At 47.5% G+C, this 16,524-nt stretch overlaps 1 protein-coding gene across 1 annotated transcript in view; it reads right to left on the bottom strand.

Moving 5' to 3' along the window:
- LOC122368037 (long-chain-fatty-acid--CoA ligase 1-like) overlaps window positions 1-16,524 on the bottom strand; it is a 37,005-nt gene that overhangs the window by 7,619 nt on the left and 12,862 nt on the right. The window contains exons 5-8 of the mRNA XM_043341630.1: window positions 8,956-9,156; window positions 8,343-8,543; window positions 7,636-7,853; window positions 6,556-6,706 (exon numbers count right to left, since the gene is read on the bottom strand). Of these exons, the coding sequence (XP_043197565.1) occupies window positions 6,556-6,706; window positions 7,636-7,853; window positions 8,343-8,543; window positions 8,956-9,156 (771 nt within the window). The remainder of the gene's footprint in view (window positions 1-6,555; window positions 6,707-7,635; window positions 7,854-8,342; window positions 8,544-8,955; window positions 9,157-16,524) is intronic.

Genomic DNA, 16,524 nt, shown 5'->3' on the forward strand with positions numbered 1-16,524 from the left:
ACGACTAGAGAGAGTGCAGAATCGAGCGGCAAGACTTGTGACTGGGGTTCCCTTTAGGACTTCGACAGACAGACTTAGACAGGATCTGGGATGGGACACACTTAAGACCCGACGCAAACTACACAGACTACAGTTCTTCCACAAACTGACCACCACAACCCACCAACAGCCAGAGTATATCACACGAATACTACCACAGACACGAATCACTGACACTCACAGAAGTCTCAGAAATTATACAACACTAACACTTCCCCCTAGCAGAACCACTAGCTTTCAGCGATCCTTCATTCCCGCCACCACACGCACATGGAACACACTACCCAACTCTCTCAGAACACAAGTATCACCCAAAAAGTTTCAGGATGGTCTTACAAGCCTCTTCGGCACACCAAAACCACACGCTTATTTCTCTTTTGGCTCAAAACTCGGCAACGCATTCCATACACAAATCAGGACAGGAAGCCTCCCATTAAATGCCAATCTCTACCAGCTCCAGAAACTCTCCACCCCTCATTGCGTTTGTCACAATGAACCAGAAACAATACACCATTTTCTTTTATCATGCCCTCTTTATCAGGAAGTCAGAGCTAACCTTTTCACTCAGCTTTCACTGGTCTTAGGTAACCAAATTCTAAATTTACCTCGAAGAGACCTAATCCACAATTTAATACACGGAGACAGTATCACCACAAGCACTGACGGCGGCCGGGAGGCCGCGGCGCTCTTCCAGGACTTCGTGGTCAGGGCGATGGCACTGCGCCGGGCGGCGGGGGCGGCTGCTGACTCAGCGGAGGAGTAATCTCACACTCCTGTTTATGTTCGCCTTTCATTTAATTTATTGTTATGTTGGTGTATTATGTTAATCCCGGCGGTGTCATGTTTTGTTAAGTTCTATTGAATGTGGAGAGGTGCCTTGAGTTAAGCTTTAGGCTTTTGCACCAATCCTATTTGTATGTTTTGTATGTCTTTTCTTTGTCTGGTTTGTTAAAATAAATGAGTTGAGTTGAGTTGAGTTGAGAGGGGGAGGGAGGGAGGGAGGTGTCACCGGGCGCATTAAAAGTACAAGCGCCCGAACACTCGGTTTGACCGTATCCTTCGAGAACCTAGGGGGAGGAGGGAGATGTTAGAGAGAGGGAGGGAGGTGTTAGGTCTGACGTCATGGGATACCGTTAGTGTACAGGCGCCCGAGCACTCGGTCTGACCGTAACCCTCCAGCACCAGGGCTCAATCTTACAAAGGCCGTGGAATGGATATGGCAACACTGACTGAAGTTCAGCTGCAGAATACGGCTATAAAATGCAAAACTGGTATTTACGCATTTCAGTCCATCGTATGTTGACGGTCCAAAAAAAAAAAAAACATTCCGTTGACTCGGATAACCGTTTGTCGGCACGTCTGGTATCACTGTTACTGTAACCAAATGCCGTGAATAGAATAGTACGGCAGTAGTACGGTTGAGGATTTAGATGAAATTTGACGTGACGTGGATTAAAATAAAAATGCATGATGACTTTTACGCCGTGCGCAGTTAAATATTATTTGAACTTAACTTGCGCCATGGAAGAACTTGGAGAAAATAAAACCACTTAACAAACTTTCCATGTGGTAGAGCACTGCATTTAGACTCTTATGCGTGGTTCACACCGGATCCGTAATGACGCCGTAACCGTTACGGACGTAATGAGCTAGAGACTTCTCAAGATTCCCCAAGCATTGTGACTTTTGTAGACGAAGTTGAAATGTGGCAACCAGTCGCCGTAAACTGGCAGCGTCCACCGTACTCATTACGGAACGTAACAGAAGTTGGGAAAATTGAACTTTTCGGGTCGACCGGCCGCCGTAATGATTTTTATCGACGTGTGTCTCCAAAACGGTTTGACTGTTTGATGAGCGGTCTTCTTTGGGGAGGGGCTGCATCCTTTCTACCCTGAACTGTGCTATTGATATCACTCATGAGTGCCTGTTACAGCACGTGTCACGTGCGACGAGAGAGGTTCCAAAAGAGCTCGTCATACCATAACTCGGGAACGGCTGAATGGAAACGGTTCAATATTTGTTTGTTGTTTTGGCTGGGTGCACACTACACATCCCGTGACCTTAGGACGATTTCGAATTGCCTCAGCGCGTGCGCACGTGCGCACCCCTTTTTCACATCTCGGGATTGGCTGTGCCAATCGCGCCCATACTTGGTATGCTGAATGACATCATGTTTATATGCAAATTGCACAGGTTGACAAAAGCATTGATCTGCACGTGCGCACGTGCGTGCCCCTTTTTCATATCTGAGGATCGGCTGGGCCGATCGCGTTCATATTTGGTGTGCTGAATGACACCATGTACATATGAAGATTGAACAGATCGGCAAAGGCATTGGTCTGCACGTGCGCGCGTGCGTACCCCTTTTTGGCATCTTGGGATCGGCTGGGCCGATAGCGCTCATATTAACCCATTAGTGCCCAACTTATTTTTAGTCAAAATTTCAAACTTTTTTGCACAAAATACTAGCTTCTTTATCGAGTGTATTAGCTTAGGATGATTTTCTTGTTTTTTATCCCCCCCAATTTGTCGCCAGGGGGGTCAATAAATATATGGCTATGGGCACCTGGGTAGTCGAAATATTGCCACAAAGCGCAATTCAAAAGAAACTTTTGAGAACCAATGTATATTCTTAGATGTGTATGCTGATAGGCACTTGCCATTACCAACATGTGAACATATTATGAGATCAGGCGAATGATCGTGATGATTGATAGTGTCAGCGGTCAACAATCAATTACGATGATGAGTCAATGCACTACCTGACTCACAAACATCGAAGTGCATTGGACAGTGACACAGCTTACAGCAAACGCTGAAAACAAAACATCCCTCCGGGATCTAGACGGCGCTTGCAAACTTTCACCCATCTCACCGTATCCAACAGTGTTGGCCCAACTAGCCCAAATTTCCCCATGGTGTACAGCATGTTCTTACTCTCAGGTCGCATGGAACGGCACGAAGCACGCCACGCACAGCGGCACCTGGCACTTGCGACAGGCGGTCTTCGGGTGGCTCTTGCACTTTCCCTCCTTGTTTGCACACGTTCCCTGCTTGGCAAGAGGAACGACCAGGTGGTTGATACCATCGTAGCGGATGCTGGCTGGGACGCGATGCTGACTCGACGCGGAACTTGGACGTCCAGATGGTGGCTTCGTCGTCTCTGCCAGGTGATACCGGACGATGGCTCGGATGAAGTTGATCTGATTCTCGCCTGGATGATGCTGACGGTAGAGCAGCCAGGCGTTCTGCATCGCGGCCCCCAGAAGCCAGCAGAAGATGCACCACCAGAACTTCTTCTGTCGGATCGCGATGCGGTACGCGCCGATGTTCTGGTCCATGCGGTCGGTACCGCCCATGGCGCAGTTGTAGTCCTGAATCATCTGTGGCTGAGCTACCTTGATCCTCTTCTTCTCTCGTCGCGACCATCTTTGAACTTCAGCCACAGTTCGGGACGAGCTTACCGTAGATGCTACGGTCACCACGCTGTTATCCTTCCACCTGACGAGGTTGATGCCCTGCTTCGTTTCCACGGCGACAGAGGTGTCTCCCCTGGGAGCCTTCTTCATCGCTGCCACCGAGCTCAGCGGACATCCTCGGAGGCGGTTCTGGCGGATGGTTCCCGTGTGCCCGATTCCCTCCTCCTTCAGCGCCATCATCAGAGGAAGGCTGGTGAAGAGGTTGTCCGTAAAGATGTGCAGTGCGTCCATGCGCATCTCCTTCGGCATTCTGTCTATGAGGATCTTCACTGCTGATCCACATTTCCCGAAGGCGGCCTCATAGTCTGGACGCTGAGCAGTTCCGCTGGCACCTTGGTACACTTCGAAGGTCAGTAGATACCCATCTGGGCTGTTAAGGCACCACGCCTTGAACCCAAACCGTATGGGCTTCCCTCTCAGGAACTGTTTGCACCCGTGACGGCCATAGTAGGGAATCATGCTCTCATCCACGTCCAGTTCTGTGGAAGATGGCGGTCTCTGAAAAGCTCGCAAGAACTTGTCTTGCATGCTGTTGAAGAGAGGTCGCAGCTTGGCCATCTTGTCACTGGGGTCGAGACGCTGGTTGTCAGCGAAGTGGAGGACCGAAAGGATGTCGTCAAAGCGGTTCCTCGAGATGATCCGGGAGACGAATTCCACGTGCAGGTCAGGGTCTGTCGACCAGAAGGCCCGGCGGTTCGGCACGTTGTGGTATCCCGAGAAGTACAGGATCGCCATGACAGCCTTCAGCTCGGCGATGGAGGGCTCCTGGACATTCTTCCCTCTCCACTGGATATATCGGCGTGTCTCCTGAAGGAGTTGCGCATAGAACTCGTCATCCAAGAAGAAGCTCAGTACTTCAACGGGTGTCTTGTTCGAAAAGTTCACCTGTGGGTATGGGCAAGCTTCCTCTCGCTCCTTCAGAAATGAAGCGACCTCTCGTTTGCCCCACCTGTGGCTGGTTGGGGCGACCGATTCAGCAGCTTCGTCGTCAGAACCGTCCTCTTGGCCGACGAGTTCAGCATCTGCTTGCAGCAGGTTGCGGTTGAGGTTGTCGATGGTACCGCCTCCGTCCTCGTCTCCCGAGTCGGCGTCGCTGTCCTCACGCACGTTAGGAGGACACAGGAAGACAGTGGCTGGACTCTCGCCACTCTCATCAACTTCATCCAGGAGATCAATCAGCTTTCCAAACCTGGAAAATGATAGCAGACTGCAACGCACATTTTCGACCACCCAAATGCCCATGGCCATAAATATATTGACCCGTACAGAAGAGCGTCATGCTGCGGCAAATCTTCAACGAGGCTATTTTATTCGTTTCAGGGGTCTTAAGGGCAGTTCAAAGAAACATGTCTGTGAAATTTATTGAATTAGAACAGCTAAATAACTAAATACACTCACCGGCGTTTTTTCGGCATGTTGACGTAGTTTCGCGACTGTCAAGCAGAACAGAGAAAATGGCGCAGCAGCAGCAACCGCACATCAAGTCCTTTAAAAATGCTTATTTATATATGGGGCGTATATACTTTCATGAAAAACACCCACACTTTTGAGGAAAAAATTCATAAATTTGCGAAATATATATATGGCTATGGGCACTAATGGGCAACATTTCCTGTATGCTGAATGACACAAAGTTTATTTGCAGATTGCACAGGTCAGCAAAAGCATTGATCTGCACGTGCGCACGTGCGCACCCCTTTTTCATATCTGGGGATCGGCTGGGCCGAAAGTTCTTACATCAAGTATGCTGAATGATAACATGCTTACATGTAGAATTCACAAGTCGGCAAAGGTATTGATCGGCACGTGCGCACGTGCGCACCCCTTTTTCATATCTCGGGATCGGCTGGGCCGATAGCGCTCACATTTGGACTTTGATATGCTGAATGACACCACGCATATAAAGTATGCAGATTGCAAAGGTCAGCGAGAGTATTGGTCGGCACATGCGCACGTGCCCACCCCTTCTCACATGTTGCGATTGATTGGGCTGGTCTGGGTAGCGGGTAGCGGTCTGCTCGTGTGCAAGTGCGGACCTTTCTACTTGAAAAAAAATCGTATCAACTCGCCGACTGATTTTTAGGCATTATTTCATGTAGGTATGCCTTCAGTATGTCACAACCTACTTTGTATCTCTTGAGTGACGTACATAAAATTCATGTTCCGTAATTACATTTCACTTGTTTATTTAAAGATAACATTTCCTTCGTAGGCCTAGCCTAATCCTAATCATGTAGGCATGTTACAGGTCAAGTTCAAAGTCCATAACTTAAATTCCAATGCATAGATTCTCTTGCCACGTCTTCTATGCAGTTCTGAGTCAACTTCGCTGCCCATATTGCCCCTGCTAGACTTGATGCTTGGACGGACACTGCACCGCCTCTTCGCAAGCCAATTGAGCAAACTGTACGAACTACGATGCGTACGTTGATCTTGCCCATGGATAGCAGCGATTCACGAGTGTAGAAAATGAACTTCAGCGTTGACCAGCATAGGCATGTTTTCTTGTTTATGCCAAAAAAGGATAAAAGTTTCTCTGTATAGTATCATGCCCACAATTGTAGTTAATTAACAATGGTATGCCTCCATACAATTATAAGCCACTATGCAAAAGTGATAGGAATAAATTTAAAAAGAAGAGAGCAAAACCAATTAAAATTCTGACGCACCGATATTAAGAAACAGCTCTTAGCTTTAGCCCATTTTTCGATTGTTTATAAGCAAAATAGTTTTGGCGCACTTGATTCGAAGGACGGCGCTCAACATGGCAATTCCCGGTGCACACCGAATCCGTAACGAATACGGCGTTACGTCGCCAAAAAATCGAACTACGCATGCGCGTTGCATTGTGCCCTCCACTTTCAAGATATTATTTAATCGCCGACGTATTCATTACGGCACGTAACGGTCATTACGGATCCGGTGTGAACCACGCATTACTTCGCACAAAAATGATATTTTTAAGATATTGCATCCTCACCCACAACCTCTAGAAAACTTCCCCGCCCTAAGATTCGAACCCGCCTCACCCACTCACCGTACATCCCAGCGCACACCGGGCGAAGTTGAGTACGGCCGGCGCGGTGGGGGCTGACCCGACCACCACCAGCCTGACCCTACCACCGAGCGAGGCGCGGGTGGGCCGGAGCACCAGGCGGTCCCAGAGCGAGTCATTACGGACTACAGACCTGGGGAGAGGGGGATGGAGTCATTGTGGAGTATATATAGGTATAGACCTGGGGAAAGGGGGGGGGGGAGATGGGGTTATTGCGGAGTACAGGCGCGGGTGGGGCGGAGCACCAGGCGGTCCCAGATCGAGTCATTGCGGACTATAGAGCTGGGGGGGGAGTCATTGTGGAGTATATATAGACCTGAGAGGGAGGGGGGGGGTCATTGCGGAGTACAGACCTGGGGGGGGGGGGTCAGATAGAGTAATTGCGGACTATAGACCTCATGGGGGGAGGGGGAGATGGAGTCATTGCGGACTATAGACCTGGGGGGGGGGGGGAATCATTGCGGAGTACAGACCTGAGGGGGGGGGGCGGTACCACGTGAAGTCATTTCGGACAATAGGCCTGGGAAGGTGAGGGTGATGGAGTTATGACAAACTATAGACCTGGTAGGAGGGGGAGATGGGGTCATTGCGGGCTTAAGATCGGGGAGGGGGGGGGGAGTCATTGCGGAGTACAGACCAGGGAAGAGTAAGGGGTGCTAGATTGAATCATTGTGGACTATGACCTGGGGGCAGGAGAGGGGAGATGAGGTCAATACCAACTACGGGCCTGGAGAAGGGGATGGCAGGGAGAGTTTTGAAAAGGGCGTGTTTTTGTTTATTTTACTGCGTGTAAAAAAAATATTGAGGTCTGTCGTTCTTTCGATGGATATTATCGCTAGTTGTGTCAAACAAAAATTACAAGAAAATCAGAGTGAATTTACGATTACAGTAGAGACGGTGCTATCGGCCATGCGGGTCCCTTTTAAGTTCCTCTACGTGGTCCCTTCTCTCCCTCTCTCTCTCTCTCTCTCTCTCTCTCTCTCTCTCTCTCTCTCTCTCTCTCTCTCACTCTCTCTCTCTCTCTCCCCTCCCTCCTCCTCCCTCTCTCTCTCTTTCTCTCACCTATCGACCTCGGCCTGTTTGGCGGACAGCGCCCATTTGAGCAGCCTCCTCCTCAGTCCACTCCCGGCAGCCCAGGCCACGGCTCTGTCCTTCAGCCTATTCAGCTGCCGCGGTACCATGGGTACCACAGTGGGCCGCAGGGCACTGAGGTCGGAGGGCAGGTCGTGCAGGTCACCGCTCCAGTACCCGACACTGCCGCCCTGGGAGAAAAGCACCGCCTGTCGGAGAAAGAAAGAGGGGGGGGGGGGTAGAGTGAGATTGTAGACTTAACGAAGCCTAATACATTCGTTAGGTCAGGGTTACGTCTGCTGCCTTCTATGTTACGTGTCCCCCTCTAACGTGTCCCTTTCCTCGTGGGTTCACAATTTATATACTCAAATATGGACGAGAGTAGTGTATAGGAAACGCTTCTATCTCGCTTCTTTTCATTTCCCTACTCTCTTCACTTTTTTTGTTATTCCCCCTGGAGCCCTTTCAGTTCATATAGCTACCAGCTCATTATCTGCGACGACATTCTGTTATCATATGGCTTTCTCCCTCATCTCTCCTTCCTTCCTTCCTTCCTTCCTTCCTTCCTTCCTTCCTTCCTTCCTTCCTTCCTTCCTTCCTTCCTTCCTTCCTTCCTTCCTTCCTTCCTTCCTTCCTTCCTTCCTTCCTTCCTTCCTCCCTTCCTCCCTCCCTCCCCTCTTCCCTTCCCCCTCTCTCACCTCACAGATCCTCTCCAACATATGCGCCAGCGGCAGGTAGCTCATCAGCACATCCCCACTGTTCGGTGCACACGAATCCAACTGTAGCAGCAGGGCGTGGACCGATGACGTCACGTTGGCGTGGGTCAGCACGATGCCCCGGGGCGTGTCTCCGGTACCGGCCGTGAAACATATGGTGGCCGTGTCCTCCGGCCGGGGTGGCTGAAACGGAACGGGGGAGGAGGGATTATTGGGGGGGGGGATTTTTGGTGTTTTGTTGATATTTTTTTTTATCCAACCTTTAACTGAAATATAACTTTTCTGTTAACTTCATCGCAGCATTTTTCGTTTCCATTTCATTTCATTTCAGCATTTCATTTCTCGCATTAATTTTCCAGTTGCTATAATATCATTTTTCAGTTATTAGGCTGGGACACTATTTCATTTATTGCCAGGTCGGTTCATCCGATTTACTTTCGAAGACCGAATCTCACATCTCTGTCTCTCTGTTTCTCTCTCTCTCTCTCTCTCTCTCTCTCTCTCTCTCTCTCTCTCTCTCTCTCTCTCTCTCTCCCTCTCTCCGTCCCTTTCCTTCTCCCATTCCCCACTTTCTTTCTCCCTCCCTCTCTCTCACCTTCTCCGCTATCTGCGCCTTGCCTCCCTCCCGCTCCATCTCCGCAAATCCGACTACCGTCACCGCCAAATCAGCCGCTCTCTTCAGTAGATCAGGAGCCGGATGATGTGTACAGACAATCTTCTCCAGTCGTCGGGGACGCGTGTTCAACAGGCCGCTCAGACGGGCGTCACTGTCCACAACGACCACTGAAAGGCAAGTCTGGAATGGGAGGGAAAATGACGTCATTGGGTACACGATGCGTCGCTGTCGTGCCGTCGCCACGCGACCCACTGCACTGGGAGACCAGTATGGAATAGAGGGAAAATTACGTCATTGGGTGCGCAATACACGTTACACAATTATTTTCAACAGAGGCCTCTTGCACCAAAATGCCTAGCTAGGTAGAATCGGCAAAATACCTACCTAGTAAAACTACCTACGGCGGTAACTTCTCTTGCACCATCCTACCTACACTGAAAAAAATTTTTACTCACTTTTCTGAGTAATGACTGAGTTGCCATTTTGTCCAATGGTAAAACTCACTCTAAATCCGCGTACTCAGGTAAAACTCAGGGCGGAACGCAGATAAAACTCGGGCAAAACTCATTGCAAGTGAGTAGCATGTGAGTAACAAAGTGAGTTGCCATTTTGTCCGATGGTAAAACTCAGATAAAACTCAGTAAGTACTCATGCGTAACTCATGTCCTACTCAGACAACTCAGGCCAAACTCAGGTATTAGTAAGTCATTACTCATGAAAAACTAGGAAGTAACTCACATGTAACTCAGCTGGTACTAATGTATAACTCAGGTGGTAGTACGGCCATAACTCAGTTGGAACTCATCGGTTATTCAGTGAAAACTAGGGCTGTACTCAGGACGTACTCACGTCGATAACTCATACGATACTCGGGTGTTACTCAGGCGCCGCCTGAAACGGCTGATCTGATTCGTTTTATATTGGCTCAAGCCAATGTATAGGCTCGCCGCCCATGATAACAGCTGCCGCATCAGCATTATGCAATATGCATGCATGATGCTCATACAACAGCCACTACCAGGCAGCTAGTCTATATATTGGGATTGGCCAATATATAACGAATCATTGCCCAAAACCAGCATACATATCTGTATTATACCATGCCCGACCAACGTCTAGTCTTGCACTATTCGCCCCAGCCCTTACAAGAAATACATGTTTGTAGAAACGGTCGCATTGCGCTGTATTTCAATTATGACACACGCCAAACTGCGTCGGGGGGGGGGGGGGATCGACTCCACGTCAGCTCAGCTTCACTCTTTTGCCAGCTTCTCGACCTCAGTCTTCGCGGCTACAGGTGGCTGGCGCTCAGCATTGAATGGTGTGTGGAGCACATGGATACACACAAACCACAGCGTGTTTCGCACTTTGTGCGCCGTTTGTTGACTGAGCACAAAGTGCGCCGTCGCCCACAGCAAAAGACTCCCTTCCAAACCATGGATCCCCACAAGACTTCCGTTCGCTCCACGATGAGGCGGCACCGTTCGTTTTCTTCGGACTTGTTATGATAGGGGTGATCCAAATTTTCGTCACCCGTGTACGCCACCACTGACGCCTTCTCCGCCAAGATGCAGAGGAGGCTCAATGGGCCGTTCCCTGAAAACACAATAAAAAAGTCAGATTTTCTTTTGCCAGTAAGAGAAACGGAAGTTATAGGGCATGCAAGGTGATTGAAATATCAAAAGTTATCAAGTTACTTCAGCTCAAAATTAATGTTAAACCGCGCCGTGCTGGTGCTCTGAGTTTACCGTGATGTACTGGGGGGAGGGGGTCGTCTTCACGTCCCCTCTTCTAACTCGGCTGTTGGGGTTGGGCCACGTAGCGACACGCCGTAAGCGGCTTTCGAAAAAGCATTAAAGATATTTAAGGAAATACTTGGGTAATTTTAAGGTCAAGTCAAGTGCCAGGTCACCAGAGGTCAGGAAAGGCCAAATTTTGCTTATTTCAATATTTTCGAAAAACTGGTGCTTAACTCGGAACCAAAAGAGCTGCCCGCGGAAAAATACAGTCAAAAGCCCTTTCGACTTTTTTTTGCTGGCGTTTGATCTCAGATTTGACCTCAGGTCAACAATTAAGCCTCCAGAGAGCAAAAACTCTAAAAAAGCCGTTTTTACCAAAATGTTTTCTGTAATACTTTCCACTCAAGAGTCACGACATTTATTTTGCCGTTAGCATAGTGTTCCTCTCGTCGGGACGAATGAACTATAATTAGACCTTGAAAGGCCATATTTAAAACTTGACCTTAGGTTGACCTGACCAGGTCATGTTGCATATCAGTCGATCCAAACCGTCAAGCTGAACACATATGAGGTGTTTTATTGCACTAGCAAATATATTTTATACATGCCGTAAGGTTGATACTTGAGACATGGTGATGGGACAGTATCAAAAACGCTATACAATGAAATCCGTTCGATATTTTTTTGACATTTTACCTCAAACTGGTGTGAAATCGAGCGGTGAATTCCCTGAGCAAAAATGACAAAAATATCGAACGGTTTCCATGGCACGTTGCGAACGGTGCGATCGTCAGCGACCATTGAAATTTTTCCGATGTTAAGTCATTTGACGTGACCTGACCTTGAACGACCTGGGTCTAAAATTTCTTCATATGCAGAAACAAATGTATGAGCAGGTGTGCCGAAAATGGTGGCGCTGCGCGCCGCCGTTCTTAGATATTCGCGAAAAACCTGAGGGGGCGGGGTGGGGGGCGTAAAACGCCACCCAGCACAGCGCGGGTCAAGGTCGGATGGTCACCTTAACAGTCGGGTTTTAGTCTCGCAAAACACTTCCATGGGCGTCCAATATTAAAATCAGCTTGAAACAATCACATAAAATGTGTTATACTTAACAGTAATGGAAATAAGTATGTCACGTCCAAACGCGTCTCGCCGCGGTATCTAATAATCTAATATGTAAGGAAGGTTGAAAATGCTCGCTGAAATCGAATAGTGTACGAAAATATGTGTGTAGGCATTAAAAAAAAAACAGTCGGAAAAAATAATAACAGTGGAAAAATAATAAGCACAAACGAGACAAAAGAATCTTAAACGGTTCAGCGAGCGGAATTAAGACCATGGGCTCCACCACCGGGGGGGGGGGGAAGGGTACGGGGGACGTGTCCCCCAATATTTTACATTTTTAACATTGTGCCTATGGATGCTGCATGGAAAGAATCGACTTCAAACAACCTTCGCCCCCCCCCCAAAAAAAAAACATCGGGTCGTGACGGAGTTCTTGTTTAAAGAAGTAAAAAGGGTCAAATGAACGTTCTTTTAGGATAAGGACAACATTATCCCACAAACATGTTTTTTTTTAACCCTCGCATGTGTAGGGGGTCGGATTGACCCCCTTTCCCCGTGGTTTTTCGCGAATAACTCGCGTAAAAAGCGGCTGATCGCGACGAAACTTTCAGTACCATCGCATTGATCAATTTTACACCTACCCTGAAACTTTCATGACCCTGACCCAAATGACCTTTGACCTGTGACCTCTTTTCCGAGACCATGTTTGGCCGGAATCGCGATTCGGCGTACGTCGGCTCGCATTAGCCGCGCGTTTGCAATATTGGTGCCAATCGGAATTTCTTTTCTTGGAATTCCAATTTTTGTCCAATTCCAATTTGGAATTTGGACGGAATTCTTAACATTTTTTGGAAATTAATCGGAACACAAGGCCTTTAAAATTTAAAATTTTAAAACGGAGCCCTTTAAAACGCTTTTAAACACTTTTAAAATTTACGCAAAAAAATGCAAAAATCGTTAAAAATTGGAATAGCCCCCGCTTTGGACAAAATTGGAAATTTACTTGGCAATTTCTTGGAATTGGATCGGAATTGGAATTGAAATTTCATGAAATTGGCACCACTAGTTTGCAAGCTTTTCGTGGTTTCAAACGTTCAAACATGTGATTTGATGTTGCTCCCATGCATTAGGGTGGGTGTCAAGGTCACCTGAAGGTCAGGTCAGGTCATTGACCTTTGGTGACCTCGGGTGACCTCGGTTCACTTTTTCGAGTTTTACATGTTTCTAGGCTAGTTTTTGGAGCTGAATTCGAATTTAACAACCATTTGAACATTTACGAAGTAGTTTTGGTGCCTTCGTAACATGTTACGAAGCTGTCAGAGGCGGTTGACACGTACTACGAATACCCGTCACGACGCCTACTGATTGACCTGACCTGATCTGACCCGACCTGGTCTAAATGCTTAAAGACATCATCTGTGATCAAAACTAACACGATATTCGTGATCAGTACCCCGAAAAACCCCTTAGCAGCCACACTTTACGACTTTCTAATAGGTCCCGATTTTCCCGACTTTGGGTCATTGACCTGACCTGGAAGGTCAACCAATGACCTAGGACCTTAAAATTGGGTATCATCGGCTTCCTCTCGTCACGGGCAACACGCTCGTTTTTTCCGCGAAGCTCTAGCTCGATCAGGGGCCAAACGGCAAGGGGGGGTCCAACCGACCCCCCCCCCCCCCTACACATTAGAAGCTGGAAAACGCCGCACACATGCAAGGGTTAAATTTAAATATAACATAACTCACCTCTTCTGTTTCGAACTATGCCGGGTAGGTATCCCTCAGTTTCTCGATCGATCTGCTCCGCCGTTCACGGTTGGCACCGACCTCCTGACGCCGGCGGGGAATGTCTGCTGGTCCATCAGTTCACCTCCCTGTTCTCCGCGGCGCATGCGATTGATAAAAGCTTCATCGACAATCACCGAGCTCTTCACAGATAACTTACCCGTCCCATCCTTCGCTGCACGCCTTCCCCGCTCCTGCACTCTCCCGCACAATTTCACAATAGCCTCAACAATTCAACGTAAACTACGCGAGTCACCGCGCCACAACGGACTGAAGCGCGCGCCGCGGTTTTCGAACGCAACGGCTATAATACTCATCACGCGAACTCACGCATCACGCAGGAAACTCACCCTGCCGCGCATGCGCGCATCTTCAAGCCGGGGGTACCTCACGCACAACTGCACGTGAATTCGCGAGAACTCATGCATTGCGCAGGAAACTAGATTTGCCCAAGCAAAACTCATTTCCGACTCAGTTCGAATTCACGAAACTAAGCACTCAGAACTCACGCATAACGAAGTCACCCTGGTGATGTGAGTTAGATCAGCCAATAAGTGAGCACCACTATCGTATTCACTGAGTTTCTTCATGAGTTATTACTGAGTAATGCCTGGCCTGAGTAAAATTTTTTTTCAGTGTACCTACCTAGGTAAATTTGACAGCTCGCGTTTTTAGGATTTGTTTTGATTGGCTGTTTGGCGACGAATTATTTGTGGGCGCAAACAAATAGTAACTACAGAAAACTTAAATGGATATTGTTTTTATTAATATACATTTTGGTATTATGAAGTCATTTTTCATTTACGTAAATACAGATAGGTAGAAGTTATTTTGATATTAAATTACTTGAACAAATAAGGTTCGTTGCCATGGCAACGAGTGAGTCTTCAACCTGGCTGTTCTGCCACGGAGGTTTATCGCCTTGGTACGGAGAAGCACCTCTGTGAACCGATGGAGCATTTGGTCAATTATATTATTATTCACTCGTAAAACATTGATTTATCATTGTCTAAACATTTTGTAATGCCTAATTTAGATAAAAGTATTCGTGGATTATCATGTATTGTGCCTATTGTTACTAATTGAATCATTTTACCTAAGGTTTTGCTAGTTATTTTGGAAGCCCGAGTTTACCGCAGGGGGAGCACTCGCCTTGGCCGTATATGGGCCAGAATGTCTAACGATTTCGGCCATGTTGTGTATACCAAAGTCTTGAAAAGTTGATCGCTGCAATCAAACTGCAAGCATGAAGCAGCAGCACTTTTGAGAAGTGTACCTCTCACTAAACTGCACCTCTGCTACCGTAATGCAATTTATATTTCTGGTATACACAACATGGCGGAAATCGATAGACAAAAACAAGTCACCAATGGTCCTTCCAGTATATATTACAGTTCAGTGGTTTACCGTCAAACCGTCAAAAATTCCTCCGCGAGCACTTCTTTCCGGCTTTCGGTGCAAGAGGAAAACAGCCGGTCGGACTTTAACAATTGGTAAGTTCTTATGCCGCTCGGTAGAATTTCTAGGTAAATTTTCACGGTAGCGTTTTTTGGTAGGTAGTTTGGTGCAAGAGAATCTAGGTAAAATCTGAATTTACCTAGGTAGGTAGTTTGGTGCAAGAGGCCTCAGGTCAGTCTGAAGCCGTCACTGGGGACAACGACCAGTATGGAGACTAGTTTGTGAAGAATAAAACACATTCATAGGTTTTTGAAACAATATACATATAGGGGAGAATCTGGCAGAAATGAAGTGATAAATGGCGCCAATAATACCCCAGGCGAACAAAACAGAACATTGCTATGTGGCCGTGAAAAGTACAGCGAGGCCAGTTTGGCAGCAGAAACGGAAAAATAACGTCGCACGGTGTTTGAAAACAATGTCGAGAGTTTAGCCTGTCGGCGAAGACAGGAAACTGACGGTACAAGCGTTACAATAATAATATCTTCGAAAAGGTCAGCCTGGTTGGAGGCACCGGCCAAGACGTACTACACATGAACTACACTAAGAAATGGCTGATAATGAATTTAATTTAATTCATTGGCAAGATACCAATACGTAGGACGATGCGCGACAGAATGATGATCGAAATAAAAAGCTGAGTCTATGCAATCCAGATCTATGCATTCTTGTGTGGCTATTTCACCAAAATATGTGTCCTTCAAACACACCACATTTTATACACTTTTCTTTAGAATCACTTCTCCATGTCACTTCTTCATTTTAGAATCAATTCAGGTTACGACATTCGTTTCCTGCAGTGCACATACCTATCTAACCTCAAGGTCGTAGTGATTCACAACAATAATCGTCCGTTTCTCTCTACGACCACTGAAACCTTCGCGACTAATCTTCAAAGACATCCGGCTGCTGTTTTAGTAACCTATGCCGCTCTTACGGTGGCAAATGTGGCAACTTCAGTGAAAAAGTGGCGGCTCTAATTGCTGGAGCGGACGCTCGGCTGACAAAACTGGCAGCTCTCCAGGCGTCTGGGCAGAGGCGCCGGATCCATTAGTGCCATAACTGTCAGCTCCAGTGACGTAATCAAGGTCTTCTGCTGGTCCTCGTCCCATCAACGCCTCAGGCGCAGCAGGCAACCGTGAATAGACCCACAACATTTGGGTTTGCAATACCAATTTCGCATGGCAAATTTTCTCATCGAGAAAAAATGTAGTGATCTTCAGTTCACATGAATGATTATTTAGCTCTTCGTACGAATCTAGCGTAATGATCCACATTCCATGATGCATGGCCAATAACGAAGTTACATATTTTTCCTAAATAGGTACTATTTGCTCGATAATTCACCCTCTTTAGACGCTTCACATGACATATGGCTAGCATGAAACTTTTTTCGTAAAAATTCATATTCCGTCCCTGCGACCGTACATCTTCAGAACGTCCGCCAGTGAATAGTTTTGCTCTGAGCCGCCTGAGACGTTACGACGACCAACGAAGCG

This window comes from Amphibalanus amphitrite, unplaced genomic scaffold (assembly GCF_019059575.1).
Source record: "Amphibalanus amphitrite isolate SeventyFive unplaced genomic scaffold, NRLGWU_Aamphi_draft 000916F_arrow, whole genome shotgun sequence".
Lineage (NCBI taxonomy): Eukaryota > Metazoa > Arthropoda > Thecostraca > Balanomorpha > Balanidae > Amphibalanus > Amphibalanus amphitrite.